This window comes from Petaurus breviceps, unplaced genomic scaffold, assembly GCF_028583685.1.
Source record: "Petaurus breviceps papuanus isolate PSGF00001 unplaced genomic scaffold, PetGlider_PUasm1.0 582, whole genome shotgun sequence".
Lineage (NCBI taxonomy): Eukaryota > Metazoa > Chordata > Mammalia > Diprotodontia > Petauridae > Petaurus > Petaurus breviceps.
In genome coordinates, this window is record NW_027186390.1 from 5,530,328 (window position 1) to 5,547,135 (window position 16,808).

Below are 16,808 nucleotides of genomic sequence, written 5' to 3' on the forward strand. Positions count from 1 at the left end.
AATTCCCCAAGGCAACATTAAAGGTAAAACAAGTAGGAAAACCAAGTAATGGAGATCTGGTGGACTGAGATCACAAAAGGTCCTTGGTGTCTTTTTCCTTTCTCGTGATACTAGAGCCTACACTGATTGGGACCTTTCAGAGACAATCAACCCATTACCACATTCAAGTGAGACATCATGCCTATGCTTTATTCACCTATGCATTTATCAAGATTCTGAAAATTAAGTCTCAGAGGACAACTCTACCTTCAAAATAAAGCACTTAATAATTTAGAATTTGTAAAAAAGATGAAAAACCACATAGCTACATTCAGAATGGTAGGAGAGAAACGGAGGAAAAGCATTAAAATAGGTTTAAAAAAGGGGGGAGGAGAGAATGGGGGAAGCCTAGACTAAGAATCCATGCCCATCAATCTTTTTCCATGAGAAATATTTGCGGTGAGCTACACAATGACGTGACATATGCCACAGAGAAACACAAAGTACAAACCATCAGTGAAAGCATCTAAGGCAGTGGAGGGAGAAAACGATGTATTACACCCTGTTAATCACAGGGCAAAAACAAAAAAAAACAAAGTCCCAAAGAAAGGATCGCAGGGAGGGACAGACAGACAGGTCAGCTCTCCCACCGTCAGTCCCTCAAAATACAAGAAAGCTTGCCAACGAAACACAGCAAGTAAGCAGTTGACGGGGAATAGCAGAAAGGCAACTGGGTTGGGGAAAAGCCTAATCCCAGCTCTAGACTAATTAGTTTGTGACCTTCAGCAAATCACTTTACCACAATGAGTCTGTTTTGAGACATCTATAAAATATAGGGATTAGATGAAATGATTTCAAGCATCCCTTCCAGTTATAAAATTCTTAACAGTGTCCACATTAGAAAGTAAGCTTCATGAGGGCAGGACCTGTTTTGTTATTTGTTTTCTTCTTTGTGACATATGGAGTTTTGGTCCTTTTTTCTTCACAGAAGACACATTGCCTAAAATGACAGCACCCTGATCCTGGGGAATGAGCCACATGTAGCTCCAAAAATAATGAGCTGGTATAAGGAAAACTGATGTAGAAATTAAGGGCAATTTAAAAGCCCCACTAAGTAAAAAGGCTAAGCAGATAGTCAGGAGGCCCCAGATCATGATTTTAGACCCCCGCAATGACTCAGTTTAAGACCAGGTTAATCACAATTAACACCTCACAGTACCTCAGTTTTGCCACCTGTAAAATCAAAATAAGACTAAGGGCACACTTGAATGAATTGTTATTCAAGTACAAAAACCTACTACTATACAATAGTCAGATCCTGGCACAAGCCCATTATATAACGACACTGCCAGTTTACGGAAATGTGAATTTTTCCACACTGAAGGCCAACAACCTCAGTTTAAACAGCAGAGTTCTCAGAGAAAGGAGAGGAAAAATATTCATTAGCTATACTTGTGCAAGGTCAAATAGAGACCCAATTCCATCAAACAAAATGCTAAGACTATATCTTATTCCCCTTAATTGGGGAGGGGGAGAAGGAAAATGTTAGATGAAGAACTTTTTGCTTCTAATGACCTTTCTTAACAAACCAGAGGGAAAAAAAGCTGACAATGAGTGGGTACATTATGATGTTTGCTAGCACTAGCTTGTTCAGCCCAAACAGGTTGGACAGGTTGGATATTTAAACAAAGGTAGTGGTGGTAGGAGGGAAGGAGGGGGTAGGGAATCCAACTCATAAAGCAAGACACGTATGTGGTAAGGTAAAATTGAAGCCAGTCTACTGAAAAGTTTCTGACCTAACACGGAAAACCAGGCTCTCCTCCTATGGTAAATATCTATTGTTAAGCTAAACCAAACACACCATCAGGAACTTCAAAATTCCCAGGACATCAAGCAACTGGAATGATGGGGGAAAACAGGTGGGTGTGTTATACACTGAATACTTGACAGCAGTCATCATCCATCATCCCTAGGCCCAAACACACACCTTTCACTGACCTGGTTTCTCTCCTGAACAGCTGGCCAGCTGTTTCAAGTACCAGCAAGCATGGGTGCTCTAAATATTGCTGCCGTGTCACTAGAAGTTTTACTGCTGTACCTAGTGCTAATTACATTTAAAAAGGCTTCCCTAATGTCTGCCAAAATTTCTGTACAGTCTGTATTTGAAAGGATACTTTTGCTACCTATCTTCCTCTGGGGAGGGGAATGTGGAATATATGTGTGTTGTGGGAGAGAGACATATGCATGTGTGTGGGGATGGGGGGGGAGAATGCAAGGCAGAAAGAGAGAGGACATGGAGAAAAAAAACTACAAACACTTGGTATATTCTAGAAATTATGTCAAGGGATGAAGAACAGTGTTTAGTTATAAACAAGACCAAAATCTGTGAAGTAACTAAGTTCAAAATCACATGGTACTGTGGAATGGCTTTGTGAATCTTTCTGAAATCTAATTATATGGGACACTAACTCTAAAATGTCAACACCAGTTATAGATAGTTATATAGAAAAAAGTTTTAAAAAAAATATTAAATGGACCATTCTAAATGACTAAAGATACTTAAGGAAAAAGCAGATCATTCAAACATAAAAATGGACCAACAACTACAGCAACTGGCAACTAATGTAAAATAATTCTTAACTTTCAAGTTTAGATACTACTGACAGTAAAGCATTTCATGAGGGGAAAAAAATCACTTTAAAATTCTTATCTAATCCATCCTCCAGCCCTCAATGAATATGAGTAACCTATCATCTAGTTTTGAAATATGAGAAGGAAGAATTATTCTAAAGTATCACACCCTGAAAAGGATGTCTGAATAACATCAGACCATGAAAAACAGTCTGACCCTTTGGCAAGGTCATCACAAGTCAGGTCAAGGTCAGGCTCCAGTAAAAAAAAAAAAAGAGAACCCCTAGGGGCAAGAAAAGGGAATTCAGATTCAGGACATTGGGTTTGCTCAATGCAAGCATACTGAGGATACTTGGTAAGAAAACAGGCCTATTTTGTGGAAGGTACAGAGTTTAATAAACTTTGAATTCCTTGGTCCCATGTCCTATTAAGCTGAAACTGAGAACATGTATCTACATGTATCTTAATTGTTTGACTTTTCTGAAAACTTCTAAAAATCTAAATGGTTTTTTAAAAAGGCAAATAATACCCCCCCCAACATATAAAGTACCAAGGTACGATGGAATGAGTGTTGGATTTGGGAGTTAACAGGCCTAGGATTCAAACTCATCTGTGCCACTTACTACCTGCTACAACCTAAAACAAAATGGGGTTGACTAGGTGGCCTCTATGATACTTTCCAGCACTTAACCAGTGGTTCCTTTAGGTGGCAATACATGGTGTCAATGTACTTGGAATACAAACTCTGAGCCTCACAGCTTTCATAACTATAGATATAAGCAATGTGAGCATCTTGTAAAGGCACAAAAACCAAGAAATTAATAAACATTTTCTATGGAAAAGAGATTTTTATCTTTCTATTCTCTTCAGGGTAAACTAGTTATCAGGTATGTTACAACTAGATTCACTAGTATGATCCAGCTGCTAACCAGAAAAATACATGGGATTCCCAACCTTGTCCCAAATCTTGTGTCACAAAAAAAATGTGTCAGGACATACAGTGGATAGCAGAGCTTGACCCTGTTTGTGTTGTATTTCGTATTGCAGTCCCTTCCCCCTCACTGGTCCAACATCAAGGGCGGTCCTATCTATCATGGTAGGGTTAAAAAAGATAGCTAAGGGGTGCGCCTAGGTGGCACAGTGAATAGAGCACCGGCCCTGGAGTCAGGAGTTTAAATCTCGCCTCAGACACTTAACACAAAACTAGCTGTGTGACCTTGGGCAAGTCACTTAACCCCAATTGCCTTCCAAAAAGCAAAAAAAAAAAAAGCTAAGGTGAAGAAGGGTTTTTGATATTACTTGTCTCCAGCAATAGGCCTGTTCCATCAAAGCATATTGCCTCCCTTATTCCTACCCGAAGCCCTCAGCAACAGCCCTGTCCAGTCCTAAGGTATCCTACACCTAATTCATCTACAATCTAAATGGAAAGTTAATGTAAACTTTGTCCTTTTGTTCCTTGGAGAAGTCTCCACCCGGGTGGGTGGGGCCCCCTTGCTGGCAAACTCAATAAATCCTCATGGGTTCCTTAATTTATTGTATGGGGTTTGGGTTCTGGTTGCCTCAGTGGACTGTCAGTTACATTGCCTCAGGGTCATCATCCTGAAATTAAATCAAATCTCAACAAACACTACTGACTGTCTACAGTCATGCACTGAAATTTCTATGAACTTATTTGTGTATACATACAAAACTCTGATCAACCAGAATTTGCTCAATGGACATAATATAACTCTGTAAATGAAATTCATTTTCTGATGTAGGTGTGAGTCCCTAGCATTATTCCATGAGACCTAAGACATCACTTTTTGAGATGATTCATCTCTTCTTAAAGAAAAACACATGGAAACAAAACCACTGGCTTTTTACTGTATCTAGAAATTAAATTGCTTTTAAAGTTAATTTGCCATGGATTCTCTCCCCCACCTCCTCATCTTGAGAAAAAAAACTACATAAATGGGGAAGCCCTGTTAATGACCCAGTACCTTTTTTTTTTCTTTTTTTAAGTAGGAATGTTTTTCCCCTTGTGGCTAGACCTGATTCATTCCCTCAGAAACACATGGTAAGTGAATCAGGCACCTGATGATTAAGAGACTCTTGTTTCAAGATGCATCTGACGGGGACTGTTCAGTGGTCATCTCCACCCTTTAGAAACACCGAACACCAGAACAAGTTACAGGCTGTCCTCACTTGTACTCAGAAACTTGGTATTACTATAAAGTGAGTTCACAAGGCCCTTACTCACTATGGGGATTGAGGGCAAGGAATGACTCTCCACTTCCCTTTGCAATGACCCTCCTTGGCTGCTCCTACATCCTGAGGAGGCCATTGTTCAACATGACGAAGGCAGCTCAGTTTCAGGTTTGGCCAATTCTGTGCCTTCAGTGGGAGGTGGGTGTGCTCAAAGCAGACTCTCAAAGTAACAGTAATCATCAAACAGGGCACATTTCTGCACAGCAAATATTTCCTCTGAACACCTCAGTCACTGTTCCTACTCACTCTCTCATCATCTACTCGCATCCTTTGAGGCCTCAGTAGCTACTAAATAATTAGTAGTTCCAAGACATTTTTCCTTCCTCTTTATTCCTTTCTGATGAAACAGTGAGAAAGAGAACATGATTTTCTTCCATACAGAATAAAACTGAGAAGTCGGTTGTGGTTGACTGCTACTGCCAACATCCTGACCATTTCTGTAGATTGGTTTTATCTCCCCCTTCCCACTCCCAGCACATAAGTCTCATTTTTTAAAAGAGGCAAGACGAATATAAACTACTATTTCTCTCTCCACCCTATAAAAGTATCTGAAAGAAGACACCATCTCAAAGATTTATGCCGAGTTGTCTGTCTCTTTTGTGTTGCTGTCTCTTGATGGGCCTACTAACTAGCAGTCTCGGGAGTTCTGTGAATTAAAAATATTTCCAAACTAGACACTGCTGTACTTTTCCCTTGAAACGACTTTTACCAAAGGGTTCTGGCTCAGTTTCTCAAGTTTGTTTTGGAAGACCAGTATCATTAAATATATTTTAAAAAAATTTATATGGGAGTGACTGATAAAAGAACTTTTGGAAACCAGAAATTGGTGCTACTGTATTTATGATATATGGATTTGTACTTGATTGCAAACTCACTCTCCTGCCCTGGAACCAAATGATGAGATTAGCAAGACTTTGGTTGCAGGATTTACGAAGCCTCAGAATCCGCAGACAGGGAAGTGGCAGCTATTAAAACTGCACCAGGACTCAGTAATAAATCTAATACTTTTCCCTTCAACTTTTTTTTGCTAAATTTCCTTTTCTTTCCTACATCTAAAGTGACCAAGTTTTCTAAAACGGTATCTCTTGTTTTGCATAAAAATATAACAAAGGATCATCCACTCAAGTATTCATTAAAATGTAGCTGCTGTTTTTATTGTTGTGAAATGTATTTTAACTTAAAAATACCATGAGGCATTCCAGCAAAGGGCATCATTTGTTAAATTTCTTATTAGAGTAAAATCAAGTATAATAAACTGGGTGTTTCATAAATGCTAAACACAAACGATGAAAATATTCTACCTCACTGAAAAACACTGTCTGCCTTTTTGGTAACCTAGAACTTGATTGTATTTCATTTCACCATGTCTTGATAATACAACTGAGCCTTTCCTCATTCATAATTAGGTTGAACTAGCATCTACCAAAGAGTGGCCATGTAGGGGGCAATGTGGTGGAAAGAGACTGTGAATTTTAGCGATTCTTTCTCTTTAAATAACATTTTATCTTTTCCCCAATTCCATGTAAAGAAAAATTTTAACATTCATTTAAAATTCTGAGTTCCAAAAGTTCTCCCTCTTTCCCTTACCTTCCTCCCCCACCCCAGAGGGTAAAAAATTTGATATAGGTTATACATGTTCAATCACACGCAAATCTTCCTGTAAAGTGAAGGTGACCCACATGACCTCTAACATTGCCCAGTTTTAAATCTATGATCCTCTGACAATGAAACTGCAAGCAAAGTCACTTTTTCCTCAAAAAACAAAAACAAAACTTATATACACAACAATGAGCAATGAATGAAAGGAGTACGAATGTTTTACTCTGTAGGACGGGTAGTTGCTAAAGTATCAAAAAAGCAACTAAAAATAGTTCATTTTCAGAAAATATTATGATAAGTTATAAATAATGAGGTCTTTTAGGGATTTCATCAACCGATCTTTCCAGTACAGGGCAATAACATGCAGAAGATTGGAGTAAATACTGAACGACAGGATTTTAATGAATATCAAGTCTTTATTAAGTACCTCCTATTTGCAGGCACTGTGCCAGGTGACATAAGGACAAAGGGAGAGACACAGTCCTTACCCCAGGAAGCATTCATTCAAGGGGGCAAGGGAAGAGAACCACAAGGCTGGTGAGTTAACATGAAGGGCAGCTTACTGCCATGAACTCAGCAGACCAAAGTATGAGCTGGGAAGGGAGAATATACATGTAGCAGCATGACCAATGTCCAGATGGCCAAGATGGAGGAAGACATAAGATACAGAGGATTGTGTGAACTGGAGCTGACTAGATCTAGTGAACTCCGCTCAGCTCCATGGTGGTACTTGCAAAACAGAATAATAAAAGATTTTAATTCTTAGAGCTGGAAAGAACCTAGAACCCAAGAGTTCTTAGCCCTGTGTTCTTTGTGTGTCATGATGTTTCTGGAGGTTTAAAGTCAAAATACAAGGTGTTAAAAAAAAATTAGTGGAATTTCTTAATGATGCTGATGTCACAGGACCCAGCTCCACTAACTTTATTTTTTTTTTTTTGCTTTTTAGAGGGGGAAAGGCAGGGCAATTGGGGTTAAGTGACTTGACCAAGGTCACATGACTAGTAAGTGTTAAGTGTCTGAGGCTGGATTTGAACTCAGGTTCTCCTGACTCCAGGGCTGGTGCTCTATTCACTGCGCCACCTAGCTGCCCCAGCTCCACTTAATTTAAACTTAATCATGGTCTATCAGGTTTTTTTCTACATACAGTGATGTTTGGGGAGAAATTTGACTAATAGTGTAAAGAAACTGCTTTTTCAGGTTATCTTGTAAAAGAACTGGTGCGAGAGCAGAATCCAGCATGTAGCAAATGCATATAAGAGAGAGGTAAAGGGGGAGGCCAGGTAGCACAGTGAGTAAGAGCACCAGCTCCAGTGTTGAGAAGACCTGCAGATCGAATCCCGGGCTCAGACACTTAGCACCCACCCAGAAACACCTGGCCATGTAACCTTGAGCAAGTTACTTAACCCCAATTGCTTAGGGGCGGCCAGGTAGCTCAGTGAGTAAGAGCACTGGCCCCAGTGTCAGGATGACCTGGGGATCAAATCCGGACTCAGATACTCAGCACCACACCCAGAAATAACTGGACGTGTAACCTTGAGCAAGTTACTTAACCCCGATTGCTTAAAAAAAAAAAAAGAGAGAGAGAGAGAGAGGTAAAAGACATTATAAGAAAGAGGTGGGAGTGTGGCTAGGTGGCGCAGTAAATAGAGCACTGGCCCTGGACTCAGGAGGACCTGAATTCCAAGCTGACCTCAGACACTTAACACTTACTAGTTGTGTGACCTTCAGCAAGTCACGCAACCCCAACTGCCCTGTATTACTCTCTCCAAAAAGCAAAAAAAAAAAGAGGTGGGACTGGAAAAGGAGCTAGACCAGTCACACAGAGAAAGTGAAGGGTAACTGGCCATGAGCTCCACTAGTACCCAGGTAATCTCTAGAAATCCACAAGTGAGCCCCCAGCTCATTACGGAAACCCCTTAGGAGAAATTTATGGAAGATCATGGATCAAGAGTCAAACAGGATAAAATGTTAGGATGGGCCAGCAAGCTCCATCACTGAGAAAGCACCTTCTTTGATGAAAACATCAACCCATCTAGAAGTCAAGATACAACAAGGTCCTTCTGAAAGGCAGGTTCTACACTTGAAAACCTGCACTAATCAGTGAAAGAAGACAGAAAATACCAGGAAAGACAAGTGTATGAAAAGTGCCCCCAAACAAATATAAAACAAAATGAAAAACAAGTGCCTACAACTACCATCTCCCAAGAAAGGTCTAAAGTGAAGGCTCACATCACAGTGGACACTAAAAACCAGTAGTTAACCTGGGTAAAAATAAGGGAAGAGAAACAATATCTAGAGCTGAAATTCTGCACCGATGCCTAGCTATTAAAAGGTTGTGAAGCCCTCTAAGGGTACCTGAAATGAAACTCTCTGAGTTCACCATGGAAACTCTGGACCTTGCTAGCAAAATATGGACAGATGACTGTGAGGAACCAGAAGTTGCACAATCTCTACCATCAAAATAAATCAATTGATATATGTTCTTCAAAATTCCTAAGTAAGCTTCGACCATTAATTTTATAGATTTTATCAACTGAACAGATCTATTGAAAAGAAAAGTTTTGAAAACCTGATGACTATATAAAAGATATGAAAAGATCACCCCCACATCACCCCCATCAAAACATCACCCCCACAAAACTTACTCTGCCATGTCATTATGCCTCAAGGCCTATGCTATAGGAGCACAAGATCTGACCAGTTTTAATGATAATAATGATCATCATCATAACATAATATGGCTTAGATTGTGGTCCTTGTGTATCATCATAGAATAGGGTGGCCCCTAAGTGATGAGTTCTTTGGGCACAGCTAAGCATGACACAAAGGAAATCTTTAAAAAGGACCTCAATGGAGCTATGTTTATAGTGACTGTGATAGTGGTGAAAGAAAAGAGGGAGGGGGTGCAAAAAGGACCAAGAATCAGAAAGCATTATAGACTCCCTATTAATCCTTAGAGAATAGTTAAAGCTTAGCACAATGCCTGACACACAGTAGGCATGTATGCTACTTGACTAGCATATTCAATGTGAAATCCTCGTCCAATGACTAAAAAAATATAGTTCGGGAGAAACAAATATCTACTGGTATGAATGAAACTAGAAAACAAAAGGAAAGTTGCAGATAAATAAAAAGATGGCTGAATTTCTTTCTTGAAGAGGCAAATAAAGTAGGTGGAGAATGAAGTTGGTTTTATTGTTCAACCAAGGGAAATGATAAAGTACTTCATGAGATACTTGGTCATCTCACTGCAAAGTTTATGAGACAGAAAAAAAAAAAAAAGACCATCCATCATCAATCAACATTCTTACTACAAAATTACTTGACACAAAAATACTGTAGCCAAAATTGAGGGTATTCTAGATTAAAGTATGAGAATGAACAGGCAGACATGATAACATTCTGCAGCAGATCACTTTAGAGTTACACAACTGAACAAAAAAAGGCATACAGAATACAAGATCACCTTGTGCCTAGGCTTGGATTTGGTACAGCACATGAGTTCAAATATTGCCTCAGACATGGCCCAAAAGCTCTGTGACTTTTGGCAGGTTATTCAAATTCAGATAAAGAGAAAGAGAACATCGCAGACGAGTGATGTTGGCATGATAAGATTACCTTTGTGCACCAAAAATAAACCTCTTAGTAGTGTTTAGAATGGGAGAAATTATCTTTTAAGACTGAGATCAGGTTCATTAAAACCAAACAAAATAAAAAACCAAAAGTGAATGTCTGTGCCTAAGAGAGTCTATGGAGATGATGTTTTAAATTGTATTTTCAAGCTGTCTGCCCCACATCATCTTAACATTCCCTCACACTAGTCACTCCCACTTCCCAGGCAGCAGTCTGGTGGATCACACTATCAGGAAGTGCTTTTCTGACATGTAGCCAAGATATTTTTCCTTTTCTTTATTTCATCCTGTTCTACTGCTCTAATACTAACTATTCCAGTTAACCATTTATTGAAAGGGCCTGGAAATACTTGGCAAGGAAAGATTAAGAGTTCGAAGAGAATCTAATGGGTATACACAAATACTTACAAGGCAAAAGGGAGGAAAGTATTCATACTTAGAGCTACACTTTTCTGATAAACAGCCCACCACTGGCACCCTCACAAAGAAAATTCAAACAGCACAATGGAATGCTTCTTCTATTTGAGCTCTGAAGAGGTAAAGACTGAGCCCACGTGCTCTAGGTTAGATGAAGTCCTTAGTGTGTATGTGAGATCGTGTCTGTGTTCAAAAATATTAGCAGTGGAACATCAAGAATATTGTCAAGGTAACTTAAGAGAGCTAAAGACTTCTTTCTCTGGGGAGAGAACATGCATCATGCTTCCTTTGGAGAGGTAGGAGAAAACTCATTCTTCACTCTCCTTCCAGAAATCAGGTGGCCACCCAGTCCATCTCAAGACTCACCTGTGCATATTTCCATTGGTCGTGAAGGACTGTCCACAAACCGAACATTTATAAGGCCTTTCACCAGAATGTACCAGCATGTGGCGATCCAGGGAGCTTGCGGAGCTCAGAGACTTTCCACAGATGCTACAGGAATGGTCTGTCCCTCCAGTGTCTGTGTTATGCTAAAGAAAGCAACAGTCTTATTAAAGTCATTCTAAATCACTGTCAACATTCAAGGAACCATTGTAAAAACAAAGTTTAATAAAGCAACTCCCCCAAATCTTACAATCTACTCTCCTCCCAACACTCTTCTATGCTCCATGTTCCTTGTGTTTGGTGGATTTTGCTGCTGTCAAAACAAGCAGGTTAGGACCTTGGATGGACTTCTATTTTGGCTCTAAAGGGATGGGCTTTTGCCAGCTTTTTTTCTGAATGTCCCTGCCCCCCCCCCCCATTTTCCATGTTGAAAACACTGCTTTCAGAATAATACCGAGAGAAAGGATAATTTATGAGCCTCTCTCTTCTTGCAGAATGTATGTGTTTATGTCAATAGACCATATTTGGAATATCTAAAACAGATGGAGTCTCAGCTACCCATCAGATACTAGAATCTGGGCCTTTAGAATCATGGTGGTTGCTTCATGTCAGCCTCTAGCTTAACCTCAATTAGATACTGTCTCTTTACAACTCGATACTGCTGGTGAAGAGGAAGTGAAACTGTACATGGGCTAAGGTATTTTCCTCAAACTTTTCTTTAAAGAGGAAACATTTACATCCAACTTGGGGGCCAAAGGCTTTGACTACTAAGGGGGCCCACAATTCCAAAAAAAGAACTGCTCTCTTCTACAATATTTATCCATCATCCTATACTGAAAAGTTTAAGTTAGGCCAGATAAAGTCAGATTTCTCTAAAAGAAGCATAACAGTTACGTTACAGTTCTGAGCTAAGTGTCTCAAAATTAATACAAAGATAGTTATGCCCATCCTAGGGATTTCTATCAACAATGATGGCTTTCTGGCATTCAATGATTTCTACCACTGCTAGGAAAGTTAAAAATCAAAACAGATATTTCAGGTAAGCTGGGATTTCCCCAAAGGAAAACAAAATGAATTAGTAGATAAAACCAGAGCACACTTCAAACATTCCTTAAAAACCCCCAAATTAAATGAAATATGATTTTTAAAAATTACAAATGAGATACTTTCTACTTCATTTGAGGAAGAGGAGACCAAAAAGTCTGGCATACCTGACGAATGTGCATAGTTAGTTGATGCTGAGTAGTGCAAATCTTTTCACACAAAGGACAAGTATAGGAAGACTTTTCCTCTTTAGTTTCCTATAAAGACAGGCACAAAAAGAGAATAACTTATGTTTATTTATTCAGCACCATTCCTATATCTTAATAAATCTGTTAACCACTGGTTTTGTTTAAATTGAAATTCTGGTATTAACATCAACCAAAACACGCACTTTATATATGTGACTGACAGTAATATTGTACACGCAGGGTTAAATCTGTTATGTACCACATGGCTTTTCTTTAAAAAAAAAAAATCTATAACCAACAGTCACTTTTAACCTATTTAATGATGAGGGAAAGTAACTGATAAAGATGCACACTAAGTCAGAGACAGACAGCCAAGAAACAACATGAGCCTGTTAGCTCTCCATCCAGGGCATTCTCCATTGCTTCAAGGGCCCCTCCTAAGACTGAAGCAGCATTCACTATCAAGATAAACATGCAGCAGGAGCTCAAAATATCGCCCCTTCAGAAAACACTGGAAAGGCTTCAGAATGATTATCCTCAGTGACTTCAGAGGGCTGACAGTGAGTCTGGAGATCTGCGCCAGAATACTGCCTCCTTCATGAGAAGGCTTTTGTGATTGCTTCAGTGCCTGTGGCCTCTCTCCTCTGCCCCTCCTCCTTTGTATTCATTTTGTATATACTGATGTCTGTCTCTCCTAATAGACTGTAAGCTCCTTGGGGGCAAGGAGCTATTTCCCTTTGTACCCCCAGTTTCTACCACAGTGCCTAACACAATAAAAATGTTTTTTTTTTCCTTTTTTTTTTTCAGGGGGGAAAGCAGGGCAGTTGGGGTTAAGTGACTTGCCCAAGGTCACATGGCTAGTAAATGTTAAGTGTCTGAGGCCAGATTTGAACTCAGGTCCTCCTGACTCCTGACTCTATTCACTGTGCGACCTAGCTGCCCCCCAAAATGCTCAATTAATATGTATTTATTCACTAAGCAGCTACTATATACCAGACCCCACATACAAAGAGAGAAATGAAACTTTCAAGGAACTGACATAACAATGATAATAGTATTAATAATAGTATCTATATGGTGCCATACTAATACAGTACACTCTATACAGTGTCATGCCTACCCAGTGCTGAGGGCTTCTCATATATCTCATTTGTTTCTCACAGGTCTACGAGGGAGATGCTATTATTTGCTGCATTTTAGAGTTGAAGAAACTGGGACAGAGTTTAAGCTACTGTCTGAGGGAGGATGCAACTCAGATCTTCCCGACTCCAAACCCAGATCATCTCTAGCCACTCTAATAAACTGATGGTGGAAACAAGAAATGCATATAAAAATACATACAGGACAGATGGGATATAAGTGAATAAATAAAAAAAATATATATATATATCAAGTAATTAAATACAAGGTACTTGGGGGGGGGGCGGGGGGAAGAGGGTAAATTAGCAGTTAAAGGAATCTAGAAAAAAGACTCCAGGCAGAAGATGATATATCTTAAAAGAAAAGGACTCTATGAAGCATCTCTATAAATGGCCAATGCAAAGGCAGATGTGAGAGATGAAGTATCCATGAATAAGTGGTCAGATCACAGTTTATAACATCCAAAAAGTCTAGAAAGTTAGGTGTGGGCTAGGAGAGACATTTTTTTAAGAATGGGGGAGAGCCTTGGACATAAGGAAACCATTCAGTGCCCCCCACAACTCTTCTAGACTCTGCCGGTGCCAACCTTAATTGATAGAGGGAGAATCCTCTGGGAATTCTCAATGAAATCAAAGATCTCCTCTCTTCCTAACCCCATTTCCACTCTCCCACAAACCATCTATCCTATGTCATTTAAGAAGGATCAGCTTCAAAGACATAAAAGAGACTTCCAAAAATTTGTGCTTGATTTTATATAGAAAAATGAAGAATAAAAATTCTCTCCTAAGACTCTTCTAATGATGGTTAGTCATTAATGATCCAACCTTTCCCCATACAAATGAATGTTAACAACACCCTCCTCAAAATAAATTAATGTTATTTGAGTAATCTCCCTCTAAAAAAATGAATCAGTGACACTGAAGTTAAATAAACCTTTCCCATCAGACTTCCATCTCTCCCAAATAATACCAGAATGTTCTTTCTGAATATCACATATTCTTAGGCTATGAATGACAACAACTGTTCTAAGGAATCAGAATCAAGGTGGTGTTGGATCACAGGACACAAAAAATACAATAAATCACGAGAAAAATCCCAGAGATGGTGCTGACAAGTAGAGTATCAATCCAGGAATTTCTACGTAATTATTGGGCTTTTTGTAGGTGTAAAAAAAAATACACACATACATATAAAATGCAATTCCAAACAATCAGAATTTTAGAGATGGCCTGCCTTCTGAAAAGACAAATTAACACAACAGAGGAATTACTAGTTCACCCTGACACAGAGATCAGACATCATGGAGTTGTTGGCATTGACCCTGGAGTTTATTATTAACTGAAACCCAAACTTTCTCTGGTCTCTAGCACTAGAGTACTACATACCATAATGCAGGTCAACCAAATCAAATATGGCTTGGAGAGAATGAGTTTCATTGACCCACTGGACTCACTGTTCTACCACTGGACAGTCAGAAATGGTGAGCATCACTAGTGTTGAAAAGGCATTGATGAAGAATTTGAAATCTAGCTACTGGAGTCTGGTTGGTGAAAGGAACACTTCCTGAGCTGAAAGATAAAATTAGCAGCTAATTTGATAACTCACTATTCCATAATGAAGCAATCTGACACCCTTGTTGGGCATTCAGCTAAAGGCTAATCTGTTCTGGAAGTTGGTGAGCGCACTTAGGAGATTTAGCCCCAGGGCTCCTTTTTATCTCTCTGGGACTCCATTTTTTTCTTCGGGGGACAGTGGGGAAGAGAAGGCCTTCCCTGCAATCCTAATACAACCTTTCCTAAAAAAATAAATCAAGACAAAAACATCACATAGGAAAACAAGTCTACACATAGCAACAGAATGGGAATTAAAATAAGAACATGGTCCATTGGATCTCCCCTGCATTTTATCAACAAGGGAGGGGTCTGGAACTAAACTATCACATGGTGGTTGATGTTTGGCCACTTAAATGGTGTGCCTATGAAACACTTCAGTGGACTCTACAGGCCTCAGAAAAAAGCTAGAACTCTCACCTATAGTTGGAAAGACTGGCTTGGCTGTTAATAAGAAAGTGGTGACTAAACAGAACCTTCTTTTGCCCTCCCCCTCCTTTTCTCTGCTAACAAAACAGAGAAGGGTTTGAATAGGAATGAAATGGTTTGGGGAGCAGAGGGTGACTGCTTTCCTTTTTAATCTCTTTTCTATGTATGGCGGGGGTTCTTCCTTCCCACATCAAATTAACTATCTTTTCTAATCCAAAGATCCAGGCACACCAGCTCAGCTTCCAAGTAGCCAAATAAAGGGAAGTACAGACAAGACACTTACTATCTTCCTAAGTTCAATTCTGGCCTCAGACACCAGCTGTGTGACCCTAGGCAAGTCACTTAACCCTGTTTGCCTCAGTTTCCTCATCTATAAAATGAGCTAAAGAAGAAAATGGCAAACTACTCCAATATCTTTGCCAAGAAAACCCTAAATGGGATCATGAAGAATTGGACGTGACTGAAAAATGATTGAACAAGCAGTCAAGACACCAAAAAAAAAAAAACAAAAAAACAACCCCCAAAACAACCAAACCAAATAAACTATTTTATTAGTTTATCTCATAGTCCCTGAAATAACATCAGCCAGTATTCTCCCTTGATACTGATGTTGTGACATCCCAGAAGAGAGGTCACAGACATGAATGGGGACCCCTTATTCTAAATTCCCAAAAAACACCCTGCAAAGAATGTCCAAAGCAAAGACCTTTACAGAGGAATATGCAATTTCAACGAAGAATAATGTAAACAACCAATTACCTCTTAAGAGAACAAATCAATACTTGTCTGGTTTGAGAAGCCACACAAACATCGTGGTACAGGGGAAAGAACACTAAATTTAGAGTTGGCCAACACAAGATCAAAGCTTGGCTCTATTCTTCCTACCTGTGTCACCTTAAGCAAGACATTTAGCTGCTCTGGGTTTCAGTTTCCTTATCCATAAAATCAGATCGGACTAGATGATGTCTTAGGGTTCCTTTCAATTCTAGAACTTAGGAAATGTTGTTCAATGACTTTTGAAGCCTAGGTTTATGTGGATAGTAGTTTTGAGATCAGGGTATTAAAAGGTTATTTGTTTTTAATGAGCATGTCACAAACTGTATAGCTACAGAATTTCTGGAGCTTTTCCTTCCATCTTTAGGAATTTTTAAAAGTAATCTTTCTATCTGCCTAGATAAATTTAGAGATCATTTTGTCTCAGGGTGCTCAGTGACACAAAAAGGGTCATTCACTCACTATTGCTACTACCTTACTCATGTTAGACAAAGATGGTGGGAGCCATTGGCATAAAAGATTTGAGAGGTTAATTGCTTTAAGGATAAATATTGTCCAAAGTGCTCTATTTGCATATGAACTGAGGATTTGTCTAATTTCCTAATTTTTGTAATCCTGGACCATTTGTCCTCTCTAGCTTCCCCTGATCTACTGCCCACAGAGACATCAGTCTAAATCATTTTTCTCTAAACTCTATGGAACAAAGAGGTGGTTGCCTTAAAAAGCCCAAT

General features: G+C 39.3%; 1 protein-coding gene across 6 annotated transcripts in view; it reads right to left on the minus strand.

The window, feature by feature from the left end:
- The window catches only part of RREB1 (ras responsive element binding protein 1), a 149,271-nt gene that overhangs the window by 61,673 nt on the left and 70,790 nt on the right, over positions 1-16,808 (minus strand). For all 6 annotated transcript variants that reach the window (XM_069103534.1, XM_069103531.1, XM_069103535.1 and 3 more), the window contains exons 5-6: positions 12,104-12,193; positions 10,875-11,038 (exon numbers count right to left, since the gene is read on the minus strand). In XM_069103534.1, the coding sequence (XP_068959635.1) occupies positions 10,875-11,038; positions 12,104-12,193 (254 nt within the window). The remainder of the gene's footprint in view (positions 1-10,874; positions 11,039-12,103; positions 12,194-16,808) is intronic.